The sequence below is a fragment of the Somniosus microcephalus genome, unplaced genomic scaffold (assembly GCF_052327205.1).
Source record: "Somniosus microcephalus isolate GS21.2 unplaced genomic scaffold, FLI_Smic_1.0 unresolved_chr7, whole genome shotgun sequence".
Taxonomy (NCBI): Eukaryota; Metazoa; Chordata; class Chondrichthyes; order Squaliformes; family Somniosidae; genus Somniosus; species Somniosus microcephalus.
In genome coordinates this window covers 27,624,603-27,643,204 of record NW_028225185.1, presented here as the reverse complement: position 1 = coordinate 27,643,204, position 18,602 = coordinate 27,624,603, and the positions used below count along the sequence as shown (strand labels likewise).

The window sequence follows — 18,602 nt, the reverse complement described above, 5'->3', positions numbered from 1 at the left end:
TCACCAGAACCGGGGTCTGTTCCATATTTAGCGGCCACAGCGGGCGACAGTTTTTGATGAGGAAAATAAAGGAAGATAATTGAAGGAAATAAAGCGCTATTTGAACACATTGATGCTTTGTTACTTTTAATAATACGGAATAAATCTATTGGGAGCGGGTGGAGCGTGGAAAAATATAATTTTATAAATTGTTAATTTGAAAACCCCCTCCTTTGCTGGAGGTGAAGTGGGTCTGTTGCCATGGTGACCCAGAGCGTCCTTTTGTCTGTTACAATGCCAAGTTGCCAGGAACTTTGCAAAACTTTGCCACATCCGTCTCTAAAAGGGCTTTAAAGCCAAGAAATGCGGGCTGCACCGCCCAGACAGACCCAGATTCATCCAAAGGGCACTTTGCACAGCAACCAGTGAAAAAAAAAACGACATATATATGTAAAATATATAAATATAATAAGACGAGAGGAGGAAATATGTACAAGTTGGACATCCCCGTTGACCCCAAGCAGACTGCAGCCATCGAGAGGCGGAGGAACGCGGAGCAGCAACGACAGAGTCGCATATTCAACGCCAGGCACCGGACCCTGGGGGTAAGCGGCGGAGACGGTACCGCCGAGTGCCCCCCGAACCCCTCGCCCGCCCTCCCGCCGAGTCCCGTTCGCCCCATCACCCCCCTCCTGCGCTCGCCGACCTACATCGGCTCCCGGTCCGGCAACGCCTCGATATTAACATTTCTGTTTTCAAATCCCTCCTCGCCCTCCCTCCCTATCTCTGTGACCCCCTCCAGCCCCTGCAACCCTCCCAGATCTCTGCGCTCCTCCAATTCTGACCTCTCGCGCATCCCCCGATTCCCATCGCTCCACCATTGGCGGCCGTGCCTTCAGCCGCCTGGGCCCGGAGCTCTGGAATTCCCTCCCTAAACCTCTCTCTCCTCCTTTAAGACGCTCCTTAAAACCGACCTCTTTGACCAAGCTTTTGGTCGCCTGTCCTAATATCTCCTGATGTGGCTCGGTGTCAAATTTTGTTTGATAATCGCTCCTGTGAAGCTGCTTGGGACGTTTTACTACGTTAAAGGCGCTATATAAATGCAAATTATTATAGTTGTTGTTGAGAATGGTCATCCCGGAAGGCATTCCCCTGCCCTTTCCCAATGCTCGTATCTTTGTTATTTTACACGGATGCGGACGGACTGGTTTTGTGTTCAGAGCGTTGTTGAATATTACAGCACGGGAGGAGGTCACTTGGCCCCATAGCCCTCCCCCAATCGACCCATCGTACCTGTACTGTCTCTCTGAAAATTGTCGGCACAGTGGGTCTCACTCTCGCCTCTGAGTCAGAAGGTTGTGGGTTCAAGACCCGCTCCAAGGACTTGAGCACAAAAGTTAGGCCGGCACTCCCAGTGCAGTTCTGAGGGAGCGCCGCACTGTCGGAGGGGCGGTACTGAGGGAGCGCCGCACTGTCGGAGGGGGCGGTACTGAGGGAGCGCCGTACTGTCGGAGGGGCGGTACTGAGGGAGTGCCGCACTGTCGGAGGGGCAGTACTGAGGGAGCGCCGCACTGTCGGAGGGGCGGTACTGAGGGAGCGCCGCACTGTCGGAGGGGCGGTACTGAGGGAGTGCCGCACTGTCGGAGGGGCGGTACTGAGGGAGCGCCGCACTGTCGGGGGGGCGGTACTGAGGGAGCGCCGCACTGTCGGAGGGGCAGTATTGAGGGAGCTCTGCACTGTCGGAGGGGCAGTACTGAGGGTGCGCCGCACTGTCGGAGGGGCAGTACTGAGGGAGCGCCGCACTGTCGGAGTGGCAGTTCTGAGGGAGCGCCGCACTGTCGGAGGGGCAGTTCTGAGGGAGCGCCGCACTGTTTGAAATGCCGTCTTTTGGATGAGACGTTAACCTAAGGCCCCATCTGCCCTCTCAGGTGGACATAAAAGATCCCATGGTCACTATTGGAAGAAGAGCGGGGGGGGAGTTCTCCCCGGTGTCCTAGACCCAATATTTATCCCTCAACCAACATCCCTAAAACAGATGATCTGGTCAGTATCACATTGCTGTTTGTGGGAGCTTGCTGTGCACAAATTGGCTGCCACGTTTCCTACATTACAACAATGACCACACTTCAAAAAGTACTTCATTGGCTGTGAAGGGCTTTGGGACGTCCTGAGGTGTTGAAAGGCGCTGGAGAGATGCGAGTCTTTCTGTTCTGAAAGGGCTCTTCCCTTAGTCCCGTTCCCAGCTCTGCCCCCCCTCTCTTCCTCCAATAGTGCCACGGGAGTTCTACCCAAGGCAGACGGGGCCTCGGTTTAACATCTCGGTGCGACAGTGCAGCACCCCCTGAGTATTGGCACTGGAGGGTCAGCCTGGATTATGGGCTTAATTCGACGGAGTTGGACTCGATCTCTCCCCTGTGAGTGAGAAGGCTGTGTGTGTATCGACAGAGTCAGCCAAGGTAACAAGTATTTCACACCTACCTCTCCGCTCCCACTAGTCCTCCATCAGTGGCCATAGCACCCCCACTCTCTAAATCCCAGCGCCACCCGATCACCCTCCCCAAATTCACCACCTAAACTTCGAGCAGGCTTTGAACCCCACTGTTTCTGCTCTTCCCCCCCACCCCTCCAATTCTTTCTCGCTCCGCCCTGTCAAGTACCAAGGAGTTAAGAGGTGCCAGAGTCACACATGGGGTGGTATTACACAAACTGAGGTCGTACTTTTTGGAGTTTAGAAGGTTAAGGGGTGATCTGATCGAAGTTTTCAAGATATATAGAAACATAGAAGATAGGAGCAGGAGTCGGCCATTCGGCCCCTCGAGCCTGCTCCGCCGTTTAATGCGATCATGGCTGATCATCCAAATTCAGTACCCTGTCCCTGCCTTCTCCCCATATCCATTGATCCCTTTAGCCTTAAGAAGTATATCTAACTCCTTCTTGAATATATTTAATGAATTGGCCTCAACTGCCTTGTGTGGTAGAGAATTCCACAGGTTCACCACTCTCTGGGTGAAGAAATTCCTCCTCATCTCTGTCCTAAATGGCTTACCCCTTATCCTTAGACTGTGACCCCTGGTTCTGGACTCCCCGGCCATCGGGAACATCCTTCCTGCATCTAGTCTGTCTAGTCCTGTTAGAATTTTATAAGTTTCAATGAGATCCCCTCTCATTCTTCTAAACTCCAGCGAGTATAAGCCTAATCGACCCAATCTCTCCCAATATTAAGGGGAACCGATAGGGGAGAGAGAGAGAAACTATTTCTGCTGGTTGGGGAGTCCAGGACTAGGGGGCAGAGTCTAAAAATTAGAGCCAGACCTTTCAGGAGTGAGGTTAGGAAACACTTCTACATACAAAGGGTGGTAGAAGTTTGGAACTCTCTTCTGCAAACAGCAATTGATGCTGGATCAATAGTTAATTTGAAACCTGAGATTGGTAGATTTTTGTTAGCCAGAGGCATTGAGGGATATGGGTCAAAGGTGGGTGGATGGAGTTGGGTCGCAGATCAGCCCTGATCTCGTTGAACAGGCTCGAGGGGCTGAATGGCCTCCCCCTGTCCCTATGGTTGTATTTAAGGTCATTCCGTGCTCCAGGACTTGAGCAGGTAATCAGCAGGCAGGAGTCCCCCAGAAATGTTGGGTTACTCGCAGAGCGATCACTTGACCCAGCACCACCTCGCTTCTCTGGGAGACCGTTCCACTATCCTGTGTGGGAGGCGAGGTGACCACACGTGGGAGAAAGGAATAGAAGGATACGGGGATGGGGTGAGATGAAGAGGGTCGTGTGGAGCAGAAACACCGGCACGGACCAGTGGGGCCGAATGGCCTGTTTCGGTGCCGTACACTCGATGTAATCTTTACCCGTGGTCACGAATGTTGCAATTATTTATTCTGGTTCATTTCGAAGATCGATCGGCCATTCCTGGATCAGCAAGTACTTGAAAACAAGACGAGACAGGACAGAGAGCGACTGCGGAGCGGTGCATTTGGTAATTATCCATAGATGGACATCAGGGTCAAGTCCGGGACAGTTTTTACACGTCTAATTCAACATTAAATCGTCAGTCTCGTACACGGGCCGTGGGACGCCTGGTGTTCGAACTGGTGAGACTGGTGCAGTACAGGGTGCTCCAGTGAGTTTGGTGGCTGAGGTACATTGTTGGGGCAGTGTAGAGGGAGCTTTACTCTGTATATAACCCCGTGCTGTACCAGCCCTGGGAGTGTTTGATGGGACAGTGTAGAGGGAGCTTTACTCTGTATCTAACCCGTGTTGTACCTGCCCTGGGAGTGTTTGATGGGACAGTGTAGAGGGAGCTTTACTCTGTATATAACCCCGTGCTGTACCAGCCCTGGGAGTGTTTGATGGGACAGTGTAGAGGGAGCTTTACTCTGTATCTAACCCGTGTTGTACCTGCCCTGGGAGTGTTTGATGGGACAGTGTAGAGGGAGCTTTACTCTGTATCTAACCCCGTGCTGTACCTGCCCTGGGAGTGTTTGATGGGGACAGTGTAGAGGGAGCTTTACTCTGTATCTAACCCCGTGCTGTACCTGTCCTGGGAGTGTTTGATGGGGACAGTATAGAGGGAGCTTTACTCTGTATCTAACCCGTGCTGTACCTGTCCTGGGAGTGTTTGATGGGACAGTGTAGAGGGAGCTTTACTCTGTATCTAACCCGTGCTGTACCTGCCCTGGGAGTGTTTGATGGGACAGTGTAGAGGGAGCTTTACTCTGTATCTAACCCGTGCTGTACCTGCCCTGGGAGTGTGTGATGGGACAGTGTAGAGGGAGCTTTACTCTGTATCTAACCCGTGCTGTACCTGCCCTGGGAGTGTTTGATGGGACAGTGTAGAGGGAGCTTTACTCTGTATCTAACCCCGTGCTGTACCTGTCCTGGGAGTGTTTGATGGGAGAGTGTAGAGGGAACTTTACTCTGTATCTAACCCGTGCTGTACCTGCCCTGGGAGTGTTTGATGGGACAATGTAGAGGGAGCTTTACTCTGTATCTAACCCCGTGCTGTACCTGCCCTGGGAGTGTTTGATGGGGACAGTGTAGAGGGAGCTTTACTCTGTATCTAACATGTGCTGTACCTGCCCTGGGAGTATTTGATGGGACAGTGTAGAGGGAGCTTTACTCTGTATCTAACCCCGTGCTGTACCTGCCCTGGGAGTGTTTGATGGGACAGTGTAGAGGGAACTTTACTCTGTATCTAACCCGGGCTGTACCTGCCCTGGGAGTGTTTGATGGGACAGTGTAGAGGGAGCTTTACTCTGTATCTAACCCGTGCTGTACCTGCCCTGGGAGTGTTTGATGGGGACAGTTTAGAGGGAGCTTTACTCTGTATCTAACCCCGTGCTGTACCTGCCCTGGGAGTGTTTGATGGGGACAGTGTAGGGGGAGCTTTACTCTGTATCTAACCCGTGCTGTACCTGCCCTGGGAGTGTTTGGTGGGACAGTGTAGAGGGAGCTTTACTCTGTATCTAACCCCGTGCTGTACCTGCCCTGGGAGTGTTTGATGGGGACAGTGTAGAGGGAGCTTTACTCTGTATCTAACCCGTGCTGTACCTGTCCTGGGAATGTTTGATGGGACAGTGTAGAGGGAGCTTTACTCTGTATCTAACCCGTGCTGTACCTGCCCTGGGATTGTTTGATGGGACAGTGTAGAGGGAGCTTTACTCTGTATCTAACCCGTGCTGTACCTGCCCTGGGAGTGTTTGATGGGACAGTGTAGAGGGAGCTTTACTCTGTATCTAACCCGTGCTGTACCTGCCCTGGGAGTGTTTGAAGGGACTGTGTAGAGGGAGCTTTACTCTGTACCTAACCCGTGCTGTACCTGCCCTGGGAGTGTTTGATGGGACAGTGTAGAGGGAGCTTTACTCTGTATCTAACCCGTGCTGTACCTGCCCTGGGAGTGTTTGATGGGACAGTGTAGAGGGAGCTTTACTCTGTATCTAACCCGTGCTGTACCTGCCCTGGGAGTGTTTGATGGGGCAGTGTAGAGGGAGCTTTACTCTGTATCTAACCCGTGCTGTACCTGCCCTGGGAGTGTTTGAAGGGACTGTGTAGAGGGAGCTTTACTCTGTACCTAACCCGTGCTGTACCTGCCCTGGGAGTGTTTGATGGGACAGTGTAGAGGGAGCTTTACTCTGTATCTAACCCGTGCTGTACCTGCCCTGGGAGTGTTTGATGGGACAGTGTAGAGGGAGCTTTACTCTGTATCTAACCCGTGCTGTACCTGCGCTGGGAGTGTTTGATGGGACAGTGTAGAGGGAGCTTTACTCTGTATCTAACCCGTGCTGTACCTGCCCTGGGAGTGTTTGATGGGGACAGTGTAGAGGGAGCTTTACTCTGTATCTAACCCGTGCTGTACCTGCCCTGGGAGTGTTTGATGGGACAGTGTAGAGGGAGCTTTACTCTGTATCTAACCCGTGCTGTACCTGCGCTGGGAGTACTGAGGCAGCGCAGGACTGTCGGAGGTGCCGCCTTCAAGAACGACCTGCCTGACCTCTGCGTCCCCTCCCTCCCCTCGTGCAGACGCGGAAAGCTTACGCTATGAGCAGACGGCCCGGCTGCTGGAGGCTGTCGAGCAGGAGAAGGAGCGGGCGCTGAACGAGGAGCTGGGCGAGTACCGGGCTCGCTACCAGCAGCCGGAGAGCCGGCGGGATTTCGACCTGTCCGACCCCGATGCGCTGAAGAAGGACAAGCCGGCGCGGGTGAGCGACAGCGACCCTCGGTGTGGCCCCTCCGGGATGCAGCGGTTCCAGGGCGAGGACCCCAACGAGAAGCCCCGGATTAAGTTCCAGCAGCAGGAGTCTCGCAAGTGGCTGGCGGCCCAGCGGCGGGAGAAGGACGAAGCCGAAAGGGACCAGAAATTCGCAGGTACTCCCTCCTCCTCCTCTCCCGTACACCAGCCCCTCCTCCTGCCCCCCAGCCTCACCCGCCGTTTGCTTTGCTCCCCCCGCACATAGAAACATAGGAGCAGGAGTCGGCCATTCGGCCCCTCGAGCCTGTTCCGCCATTTAATGAGATCATGGCTGATCATCCAAATTCAGTGCCCTGTCCCTGCCTTCTCCCCATATCCCTTGATCCCTTTAGCCTTAAGAAATATATCTAACTCCTTTTTGAATATATTTAATGAATTGGCCTCCACCGCCTTCTGTGGTAGAGAATTCCACAGGTTCACCACTCTCTGGGTGAAGAAATTCCTCCTCATCTCTGTCCTAAATGGCTTACCCCTTATCCTTAGACTGTGACCCCTGGTTCTGGACTCCCCCGCCATCGGGAACATCCTTCCTGCATCTAGTCTGTCTAGTCCTGTTAGAATTTTATAAGTTTCAATGAGGCAGTAGAGGCCAATTCATTAAATATATTGAAGAAGGAGTTGGATATATTTCTTGAGGCTAAGGGGATCAAGGGATATGGGGAGAAGGCAGGGACAGGGTACTGAATTTGGATGATCAGCCATGATCTCATTAAATGGCGGAGCAGGCTCGAGGGGCCGAATGGCCGACTCCTGCTCCTATCTTCTATGTTTCTATCCCCTCTCATTCTTCTAAACTCCAGCGAGTATAAGCCCAATCGACCCAATCTCGCCTCATACGTCATTCCTGCCATCCCAGGTATCAGTCTGGTGAATCTTCGCTGCACTCCCTCCATGGCAAGAATATCCTTCCTCAGATAAGGCGACCAAAACTGCACACAATACTCAAAGGTGTGGTCTCACCAAGGCCCTGTACAACTGCAGCAAGACATCCTTGCTCCTGTACTCAAACCCTCTCGCTATGAAGGCCAACATACCATTTGCCTTCTTAACCGCCTGCTGCACCTGCATGCTTACCTGGTGCACAAGGACACCCAGGTCTGGTTGCACTTCCCCTTTTCCCAATCTATTGCCGTTCAGATAATAATCTGCCTTCCTGTTTTTGCCACCAAAGTGGATAACCTCGCATTTATCCACATTATACTGCATCTGCCCAATCACCCAACCTGTCCAAATCGTACTGGAGTTTCTCGGCATCCTCCTCACAGCACACACGCCCACCCAGCTTTGTGTTGTCTGCAAACTTGGAGATATTACATCTAGTTCCCTCGTCTAGATCATTAATATATATTGTGAATAGCTGGGGTCCAAGGACCGATCCCTGCCGTACCCCACTAGTCACTGCCTGCCACTCGGAAAAAGAGCCGTTTATTCCAACTCTTTGCTTCCCCCCCGCACAGACAACCTGTATCACAAGAAGGAGACGGAGCTGGCCGGGAGAGCGCAGCAGCTCGCCAAGATGGAGGAGGACTGCCGCCGGGCCCTCGACACTGCCACCCTCAACTACAACATGGCGCTGGTAGGGACCTCGCCGCCCCCCCTCCCCCTTGTAGCGAGGGTTCGGGACCACCTGAAGGTGGGACGGTCGGGGCACCGGATGCCGTCCGCTCCCTCGCCAATTATGCTGGGCTATTTGGCCACGGGGAGCAGCACGTGTGCCAGTCCGGGGTGGCTGTTCAACCATGGGGAGCAGCACAGTCGCCGCTTACGCACGTGCATGGTTCCAGCGGGGTGGGCGGGGGGTTTTCGGGGGAAGGTCACTGGCTGTCCGGACCTGGAGCAAGAATCCCTCTGCCTATCCCGCCCCCCCCCCCCCACCCCCCGGGTCCCCTCCCCCCACTCCGCCAGGGTGAGGTGGGCTACCACCGCACAGACTGGGCCATGGTGGGGGTGGGGAGCGGACCGTGGGAGCTCAGCGGGCTGCCTGGCGCAGGCACCGAGTCGCGGAGGCGTCTGGCCGCAGATCTTGCCTTCATAGTCGGGGTTTATCGGAGGTGGCGGGAGGGGGATATCGGGAGGGGATATCAGGGGAGGGGCTATCGGGTGTAGGGGTTGGCTATCGGGTGTAGGGGAGGGGCTATTGGGTGTAGGGGCGGGCTATCGGGAGTAGGGGAGGGGCTATTGGGTGTAGGGGCGGGCTATCGGGAGTAGGGGAGGGGCCATCGGGTGCAGGGGAGGGGCCATCGGGTGCAGGGGAGGGGCTATCGGGTGTAGGGGCGGGCTATCGGGTGTAGGGGAGGGGCTATCGGGTGTAGGGAGGGGCTATCATGTGTAGGGTAGGGGCTATCGGGTGTAGTGGAGGGGCTATCGGGTGTAGGGGAGGGGCTATCGGGTGTAGGGGAGGGGCTATCGGGTGTAGGGGAGGGGCTATCGGGTGTAGGGGTTGGCTATCGGGAGTAGGGGAGGGGCTATCAGGTGTAGGGAGGGGCTATCATGTGTAGGGGAGGGGCTATCGGGTGTAGGGGTGGGGCTATCGGGTGTAGGGAGAGGCTATTGGGAGGAGGGGCTATCATGTGTAGGGGAGGGGCTCTCGGGTGTAGGGGAGGGGCTATCGAGTGAAAGGGTGGGGCTATCGGATGAAGGGGAGGGGCTATCGGGTGTAGGGGAGGGGCTATAGGATGTAGGGGGCTATCGGATGTAGGGGAGGAGCAATCGGGTGTAGGGGCGGGGCTATCGGGTGTAGGGGAGGGGCTATCGGGAGATGGGGCTATCGTGGGTAGGGGAGGAGCTATGGAGTGTAGGGGAGGAGCTATCGGGTGTAGGGGCGGGGCTATCGGATGTAGGGGCGGGGCTATCGGGTGTAGGGGCGGGGCTATCGGGTGTAGGGGCGGGCTATCGGGTGTCGGGCGGGGCTATCGGGTGTAGGGGCGGGGCTATCGGGTGTAGGGGAGGGGCTATCGGGTGTAGGGGAGGGGCTATCGGGTGTAGGGGCGGGACTATCGGGTGGAGGGGAGGGGCTACCGGGTGCAGGGGCGGGGCTATCGGGTGGAGGGGAGGGGCTACCGGGTGCAGGGGCGGGGCTACAGGCTGCGGGGGCGGGGCTATCGGGTGTAGGGGAGGGGCTAACTGGGAGGGGCAAGGCTGTCAATGGGCAGGGCTATCGGGTGAGGGGGCAGGGCTATAGGATGTGGGGGCGGGGCTATTGGGCGTGGGGGCGGGGCTAACTGGGAGGCGGGGGCTGTCAAGGGGCGGTGCTAGAGTGCGTGGGGGCGGGGCTGTCAAGGGGTGCGGCTGTTGAGGGGCGAGGCTATAGTGCGTGGGGGCGGGGCTGTCAAGGGGTGCGGCTGTTGAGGGGCGGGGCTATAGTGTGTGGGGGCGGGGCTGTCAAGGGGTGGGGCCATTGGGCATGGGGCGGTGCTGTTGAGGGGCGGGGCTGATGGCGAGGCCACCATTTCACGGGATGTGTCCGGATCCATGGCAGGCGGCGGAGCAGGCGGCAGCGAGGGAGGTGGAGCGACGGCGGGAGGAGGACGAGAACTTGGTGGAGATCGGGAACCACGTGTACGGGGACATCCTGACGGAGAACCCAGAGGTGGCGGTCAGCGCCTTTGGGCCGCACCGTGTGGTAACGGACCGCTGGAAGGGGATGAGCCCCCAGCAGCTGGAGGAGATCCGCCGGCAGCAGAGGCTTCAGGTCGAGGAGAACAAGGTAGGCCCAGAAATAAACCAGGACCTAACGCCAAACACCGCGCCGATTGGAGGCGCTGGCTCGTGTCCCCGCCCTCCAGTGTCCCCAGCCTCCAGTGTCCCTGTTCTCCAGTGTTCTCAGCCTCCAGTGTCCCTGACCCTCCAGTGTCCCCGCCCTCCAGTGTCCCCGACCCTCCAGTGTCCCCGACGCTCCAGTGTCCCCGACGCTCCAGTGTCCCCGCCCTCCAGTGTCCCCGACGCTCCAGTGTCCCCGACGCTCCAGTGTCCCCGCCCTCCAGTGTCCCCGCCCTCCAGTGTCCTGACCCTCCAGTGTCCTGACCCTCCAGTGTCCCCGCTCGCCAGTGTCCCCGCCCTCCACTGTCCCCGCCCTCCAGCGTCCCCGCCCTCCAGCGTCCCCGCCCTCCAGCGTCCTCGCCCTCCAGTGACCCGCCCTCCAGTGACCCGCCCTCCAGTGTCCCCGCTCTCCAGTGTCTCTGCTCTCCAGTGTCCTGACCCTCGTGTCCCCGCCCTCCAGTGTCCCCGCCCTCCAGTGTCCCCGCTCTCCAGAATCCGCACCCTTTCTGATCTGCCACCCTCCCCTTGCAGAGGCTGAGGATGAAGGAGGCGCAGATCGAGACAGAGTGGGGCCGGCAGCAGACGGTGGCAGCGCGCGCGGCCCTGGCCCTGGAGCAGCAGGCGGAGGAGCGGGCGCGACGGCTGCGGAAGCAAGTGGACAAGTACAACCAGCAGCTGGAGAGCGAGCAGCTGGCACAGTGAGTATCGGAGCAGCGACAAACCGCACTCGCTGCATGTTCCTTTAACGATAAATGCCTCGCAGGAATGGATCAGATTTCAAAGCAGCTCCCACCAAATCGCTCCGCGACTATTGTGACACGGGCTGCCGGGCAGCCAGTCTGCACACTGCAAGATCCCACAAGCGGCAATGAGATGAACGGTCGGTTAATGTGTTTCTGGTGGGTGTTGGTTAACGGAGCAATGCTGGGTCCAGGACACCGGGGAGAACTCCCCCCTGGACCCAATAGTGGCCCTGGGATCATTAACGTCCACCCGAGATGGCAGATGGGGCCTCGGTTTAACGTCTCATCCGAAAGACAGCACCTCCGACAGTGCGGCACTCCCTCGTTACTGCCCCTCCGACAGTGCGGCGCTCCCTCAGTACCGCCCCTCCGACAGTGCGGCGCTCCCTCAGTACCGACCCTCCGACAGTGCGGCGCTCCCTCAGTACTGCCCCTCCGACAGTGCGGTGCTCCCTCAGTACCGACCCTCCGGCACTCCTTCAGTACCGCCCCTCCGACAGTGCGGCGCTCCCTCAGTACCGCCCCTCCGACAGTGCGGCGCTCCCTCAGTACCGCCCCTCCGACAGTGCGGCGCTCCCTCAGTACCGCCCCTCCCACAGTGCAGCGCTCCCTCAGTATATAACCCGTGCTGTACCTGCCCTGGGAGTGTTTGATGGGACAGTGTAGAGGGAGCTTTACTCTGTATCTAACCCGTGCTGTACCTGCCCTGGGAGTGTTTGATGGGACAGTGTAGAGGGAGCTTCACTCTGTATCTAACCCGTGCTGTACCTGCCCTGGGAGTGTTTGATGGAGACAGTGTAGAGGGAGCTTTACTCTGTATCTAACCCATGCTGTACCTGCCGTGGGAGTGTTTGATGGGACAGTGTAGAGGGAGGTTTACTCTGTATCTAACCCGTGCTGTACCTGCCCTGGGAGTGTTTAATGAGACAGTGTTGAGGGAGCGTTACTCTGTATCTAACCCGTGCTGTACCTGCCCTGGGAGTGTTTGATGGGACAGTGTAGAGGGAGCTTTACTCTGTATCTAACCCTGTGCTGTACCTGCCCTGGGAGTGTTTGATGGGACAGTGTAGAGGGAGCTTTACTCTGTATCTAACCCCGTGCTGTACTTGCCCTGGGAGTGTTTGACGGGACAGTGTCGAGGGGGCTTTACTCTGTATCTCAACCGTGCTGTACCTGCCCTGGGAGTGTTTGATGGGACAGTGTAGAGGGAGCTTTCCTCTGTATCTAACCTGTGCTGTACCTGCCCTGGGAGTGTTTGATGGCGACAGTGTAGAGGGAGCTTTACTCTGTATCTAACCCTGTGCTGTACCTGCCCTGGGAGTGTTTGATGGGACAGTGTAGAGGGAGCTTTACTCTGTATCTAACCCGTGCTGTACCTGCCCTGGGAGTGTTTGATGGGACAGTGTAGAGGGAGCTTTACTCTGTATCTAACCTGTGCTGTACCTGCCCTGGGAGTGTTTGATGGGACAGTGTAGAGGGAGCTTTACTCTGTATCTAACCCGTGCTGTACCTGCCCTGGGAGTGTTTGATGGGACAGTGTAGAGGGAGCATTACTCTGTATCCAACCCGTGCTGTACCTGCCCTGGGAGTGTTTGATGGGACAGTGTAGAGGGAGCTTTACTCTGTATCTAACCCGTGCTGTACCTGCCCTGGGAGTGTTTGATGGGACAGTGTAGAGGGAGCATTACTCTGTATCCAACCCGTGCTGTACCTGCCCTGGGAGTGTTTGATGGGACAGTGTAGAGGGAGCTTTACTCTGTATCTAACCCGTGCTGTACCTGCCCTGGGAGTGTTTGATGGGACAGTGTAGAGGGAGCTTTACTCTGTATCTAACCTGTGCTGTACCTGCCCTGGGAGTGTTTGATGGGAGTGTAGAGGGAGCTTTACTCTGTATCTAACCCGTGCTGTACCTGCCCTGGGAGTGTTTGATGGGACAGTGTAGAGGGAGCATTACTCTGTATCCAACCCGTGCTGTACCTGCCCTGGGAGTGTTTGATGGGACAGTGTAGAGGGAGCTTTACTCTGTATCTAACCCGTGCTGTATCTGCCCTGGGAGTGTTTGATGGGGACAGTGTAGAGGGAGCTTTACTCTGTTTCTAACCGTAGCTGTGGGATTAGAAAGAGTTGGAAGGGGTTCCATTACAGATCAATGACATTTGCTGGTGGCTATGAGGAATATTTTCAGCAGATCAGATTACTTAATTCAGAAAATTCTTATTTCCAGCCAAGACTACCTGGATAAAGAGCTTTACACCAACCCGCCGTCCGCTCAGTATTTCCTGCAGTTCAACACATCCAGTCGCTGAGGGACTCCGGCCAGCTCCTGTGCAGGATCTGCTCTGTGGGCTGGTAATGGGGAGACGCAGTTACAGGATATCAGTGCTGGCTCAGTGAGCCCAACTCTCGGCGCTATAAAGCGCGCAGTTTGGAACAAAATAAAACGTTTAGTCAGTGTTTCTCCGTGTCACGGCAGGATTGGTGGGTGCAGCGGCCACCCCTTAAACCGCGCGCCACCTTATCTAGTTCGATCCCTTTCTAAATTTGCGGACGAGGACACCAAATTGGCGGGGGTGGGAGGGGGGGACAGTCAAGACTGAGGAGAACTGCAACAAGTTACAAGAGTTGGAATAAATGGGTCGTTTTCCGAGTGGCAGGCAGTGACTAGAGGGGTACCGCAAGGATCGGTCCTAGGACCCCAGCTGTTCACAATATATATCAATGATCTGGACGAGGGAATTGGATGTAATATCTCCAAATTTGCAGATGACACAAAGCTGGGTGGGAGGGTATGCTGTGAGGAGGATGTTGTGAAACTCCAGTACGATTTGGACAGGTTGGGTGATTGGGCAGAAACATGGCAAATGCACTATAATGTGGATAAATGTGAGGTTATCCACTTTGGTGGCAAAAACAGGAAGGCAGATTATTATTTGAATGGCAATAGATTGGGAGAAGGGGAAGTGCAAAGAGACCTGGGTGTCCTTGTGCACCAGTCGCTGAAGGTAAGCATGCAGGTGCAGCAGGCGGTTAAGAAGGCAAATGGTATGTTGGCCTTCGTAGCAAGAGGGTTCGAGTACAGTACAGGAACAAGGATGTCTTGCTACAGTTGTACAGGGCCTTGGTGAGACCGCACCTTGCGTATTGTGTGCAGTTTTGGTCGCCTTATCTGAGGAAGGACGTTCTTGCCATGGAAGGAGTGCAGCGAAGATTCACCAGGCTGATACCTGGAATGGCAGGAATGACGTATGAGGAGAGATTGGGTCGATTGGGCTTATACTCACTGGAGTTTAGAAGAATGAGAGGGGATCTCATCGAAACCTATAAAATTCTGTCAGGCCTGGACAGACTAGATGCTGGAAGGATGTTCCCGATGGCGGGGAGTCCAGAACCAGGGGTCACAGTCTAAGGATAAGGGGTAAGCCATTTAGGACAGAGATGAGGAGGAATTTCTTCACCCAGAGAGTGGTGAACCTGTGGAATTCTCTACCACACAAGGCAGTAGAGGCCAATTCATTAAATATATTCAAGAAGGAGTTGGATATATTTCTTAAGGCTAAAGGGATCAAGGGATATGGGGAGAAAGCAGGGACAGGGTACTGAGTTTGGATGATCAGCCATGATCTCATTGAATGGCGGAGCAGGCTCGAGGGGCCGAATGGCCGACTCCTGCTCCTATCTTCTGTTTCTATGTTAAATCACTACAAGTTGCGACACAGGTTAACAAGGCCATAAAAAAGGCAAGCCAAGCACTAGGGTTTATTTCTAGAGGGATAGAATTGAAAAGTAGGGAAGTTATGCTACACTTGTATCAGACCTTGGTTAGACCACACTTAGAGTACTGCGTGCAGTTCTGGTCGCCATATTATAAAAAGGATATAGAGGCACTGGAGAGGGTGCAGAGAAGGATGATACCAGAAATGCGAGGGTATACATATCAGGAAAGGATGAACAGGCTGGGTCTCTTTTCTCTTGAAAAGGCTGAGGGGTGACCTAACAGAGGTCTTTGAAATTATGAAAGGTTTTGATAGAGTGGACAGAGGGGGCTGGATTTTCATTCAAGTGTCGGATAGGAGGCGGGACTACAACTTTCGGGGTTGCAGTCCCACCTCCATCGAGTTGTGGCCAATCCACGCGATTTTAACTTGATTGACCTTGTTGAGTCCGCCCAGCGGGCTCAGCAGGCCAATTAAGGGCCACCCGGCAACAGGTGACGTCACAGACTGAAATTTCATCTGTCAAGAGGTTTTGACAGATGAAATATCAGTGTTTCACAGCTGTTTGAAGCTGTCAAACACTGACAGTCTGACTTCTAACCTGAGTCCTTCTACACAGATTCAGTTAGAAATCTCACCGGCACAGAAAGCTGAAGGCTGTCACTTTTGACAGTTCGCAGCCATTCTGCTTTCTGTGCCGGTGAGATGAGGGACTCCCGAGACCTAAGGCTGAAAAGGTAAGAAAAGGTCATTTAAACTTCTTTAAACACTTTAGACACACCAAACACACTTACCTTTGCACTCATGCACACATCACTCACCTGAACACCGGACATCTCGACCCCTCCAAGTCCTTCAACCCGACTAACTTGGCGTGGTTTGGAGCCATCGGGAATCCCACACTTCAGGAATAAAAATAGGGATTAGGCTAAAAACTGCCTGTTAACGGGCAGTTAATTGGCACTAATCCCTTCCCGCCTCGGGGAGGCAGGTCCCTGTGCGGGGCGGGTACCCGCCTCCTTTGAAACTGGCATGGAGGCGGGATGGGGTCGGTACCCCCGATTTCGGGATTTTAACCCCCCGCACGCCTCCAATCCCGACTCCACGGCCAATGAAAATCCTGCCCAGAGTGTTTCCACTTGTGGGGAAGAGCATAACTAGAGCCCATCAATATAAGATAGTCACCAAGAAATCCAATAGGGAATTCAGGAGAAACTTCTTCACCCAGAGAGTGGTGAGAATGTGGAACTCGCTCCCACAGGGAGTGGTTGAGGCGAATAGTATAGATGCATTTAAGGGGAGGCTAGACAAACATATGAGGGAGAAGGGAATAGAGGGTTACGCTGATAGATTTCGATGAGGAAAGACGGGAGGAGGCTCGAGTGGAGAATAAATGCCGGCATGGACTGGTTGGGCCAAATGGCCTCTTTCTATGCCGTATATCCTGTGCAGAAATGAAAGAAAGCAACACACTGCAAAACAATTTAACCGAAATGGCGGCATTATTTAATAGGCTTAGATCTGGTTCGAGAGAATCATACGGTGATCACTGTTCAAGAATTACATTCGCGTCACAGCTGGTGACCAGCCTCCCGAGCAAGGACCGTCGAGATGTCGTTAACAATAGGGTAATGCCACGGGTTCCATTTCCCGATCTGTGCCTGGTCCACCGATCGCGGCCCCTGGGTTACGGCGGGTTAATGTCCAGCCGAGGTTCCCGCTCCCGATGGCTCTGGAAATCGCGGGCAGGATGACCGGCTCCCCAGCAGAGGGGTCACCCGCTGGGCACCGGGGGGGTTGGGAACAGGAATCGCTCCCCCCCGCCCCCCCCGAACCCAGGGGCGCGGAGACCCACAACGGCAGCCCTGCGGTATCGGCACACCTCCCCGCTTCCCCTCGACGTGTTCCTTCACGATCGATGCAGTGGGTACAATCACGGACGCTCCCTCCATCACTGACCTGTTACAAGGGCCCCCCGTCCTGTGTCTTAAGGCAATGCCGACACCAGACGCGGTCAGCTTATTAATACAGGGGAGCCCCCCCCCCCCCGCCCACACGCATACCGCACCCCAGCCCCCAAGTATCCATATTCTGTTCCCACCCTCCCCCCGGGATCCGCACAGCACTCGTGTCTTCATTCCCGAGATGAGGCGATCTCAGTGAGCTTTACCCGCCACCATCTAACAAGGGGAGGGTCCTGTCCGTTTAGCTGGGCATCTAAGGTTCCAACAAGGCTGCAAACCCTGGGGGGACGGGGGAGAGTGGGTTTGGTTGGGAGGAGACCCATTGAGGCACGGGTGGATAGGGATTGGGACGGATGTTTAACCACAGTCTGTGTGCTCAGAGGGGAGAGAGAGAAAGCAGTGAGGGTCGAAATGTCTGGGTGACGTTCCCCGGCTTGCGGAGTTCCTCCAGTCCGACGGTACGGTGAGGGGAGGTTTGGCGCGGCCTGAAAAGTTGCGACCACCTTTACTTTTGACGTTGATTGTCGTCGGATGGTCGCTGGGGTTGCTCCCTGGCAGCCCCCTCACCTCGCCCCGCTAGGGCTGCATGCGGATGGCCCCGTCCAGGCGAATGACCTCGCCGTTCAGCATGGGGTTCTCCACGATGGCCTGCACCAGGTGGGCGTATTCCGCGGGGTTCCCCAGGCGGCTGGGGAACGGCACCTGGCGGGACAGGAAGCTGCGAACCTTCTCCGGGAGACCCGCCAGGAGCGGAGTGGAAAACAGACCTGCCAGAGAGAGAGAGCGAGAGAGGGGGGGAGGGGAAAGAGAGGAGAGAGAGAGAGGAGGGAGGGGAGAGAGAGGAGGGGCAGAGAGAGGAGGGGAGCGAGGAGGGAGGGGAGCGGGGCGAGGAGGGGAGAGAGAGAGAGAGAGAGAGAGGAGGGGGAGAGGGAGAGAGAGAGAGAGAGGAGGGGGAGAGGGAGAGAGGAGGGGGAGAGAGAGAGAGGAGGGGGAGAGAGAGAGAGAGAGGGGGGAGAGAGAGAGAGAGAGGGGGGAGAGAGAGAGAGGGGGGAGAGAGAGAGAGAGGGGGGAGAGAGAGAGAGGGGGAGAGAGAGAGAGAGGAGGGGGAGAGAGAGAGAGGAGGGGGAGAGAGAGAGAGGAGGGGGAGAGAGAGAGAGGAGGGGGAGAGAGAGAGGAGGGGGAGAGAGAGGAGGGGGAGAGAGAAGAGGGGGAGAGAGAGAGAGAGGAGGGAGAGAGAGAGAGGAGGGAGATAGAGGGGGAGAGAGAGAAGAGGGGGAGAGAGAGGAGGGGGAGAGGAGGGAGAGAGGAGGGAGAGAGAGAGGAGGGGGAGAGAGAGAGAGAGGAGGGGGAGAGAGAGGAGGGGGAGAGAGAGGAGGGGGAGAGAGAGGAGGGGGAGAGAGAGAGGAGGGGGAGAGAGAGGAGGGGGAGAGAGAGAGGAGGGGGGGAGAGAGAGAGGAGGGGGAGAGAGAGAGGAGGGGGAGAGAGAGAGGAGGGGGGGAGAGAGGGGGAGAGAGGAGAGAGGAGGGGGAGAGAGAGTGGAGGGGGAGAGAGAGTGGAGGGGGAGAGAGTGGAGGGGGAGAGAGTGGAGGGGGAGAGAGTGGAGGGGGAGAGAGAGGAGGGGGAGACAGAAAGAAGGGAAAGGAGCGACAGCAAGGAGGGAGAAAAATAAAAATAATCAGAATTAAAAAGT

The 18,602-nt window shown here is 55.8% G+C and overlaps 1 protein-coding gene across 1 annotated transcript; it reads left to right on the top strand.

Moving 5' to 3' along the window:
- Nucleotides 1-256: 256 nt before the first annotated feature.
- Nucleotides 257-13,691, top strand: ribc1 (RIB43A domain with coiled-coils 1). The gene is made up of 7 exons (XM_085978809.1): nucleotides 257-584; nucleotides 3,880-3,961; nucleotides 6,505-6,849; nucleotides 8,191-8,309; nucleotides 10,212-10,439; nucleotides 11,024-11,190; nucleotides 13,460-13,691. Exons 1-7 carry the CDS (start codon nucleotides 468-470, stop codon nucleotides 13,539-13,541), a joined length of 1,140 nt encoding a protein of 379 aa, XP_085834935.1. The 5' UTR covers nucleotides 257-467; the 3' UTR covers nucleotides 13,542-13,691.
- The last annotated feature ends 4,911 nt before the right edge of the window (nucleotides 13,692-18,602 follow it).

What these genes read in the sequence shown, in the direction of transcription:
- ribc1 (XM_085978809.1), top strand. Translation starts at nt 468, where the DNA reads ATGTACAAGTTGGACATCCCCGTTGACCCCAAGCAGACTGCAGCCATC. An exon ending in ACTGCGGAGCGGTGCATTTG is followed by an intron (nt 3,962 to 6,504) that starts GTAATTATCCAT and finishes CCCCTCGTGCAG; the next exon opens with ACGCGGAAAGCTTACGCTAT. An exon ending in TCAACTACAACATGGCGCTG is followed by an intron (nt 8,310 to 10,211) that starts GTAGGGACCTCG and finishes GATCCATGGCAG; the next exon opens with GCGGCGGAGCAGGCGGCAGC.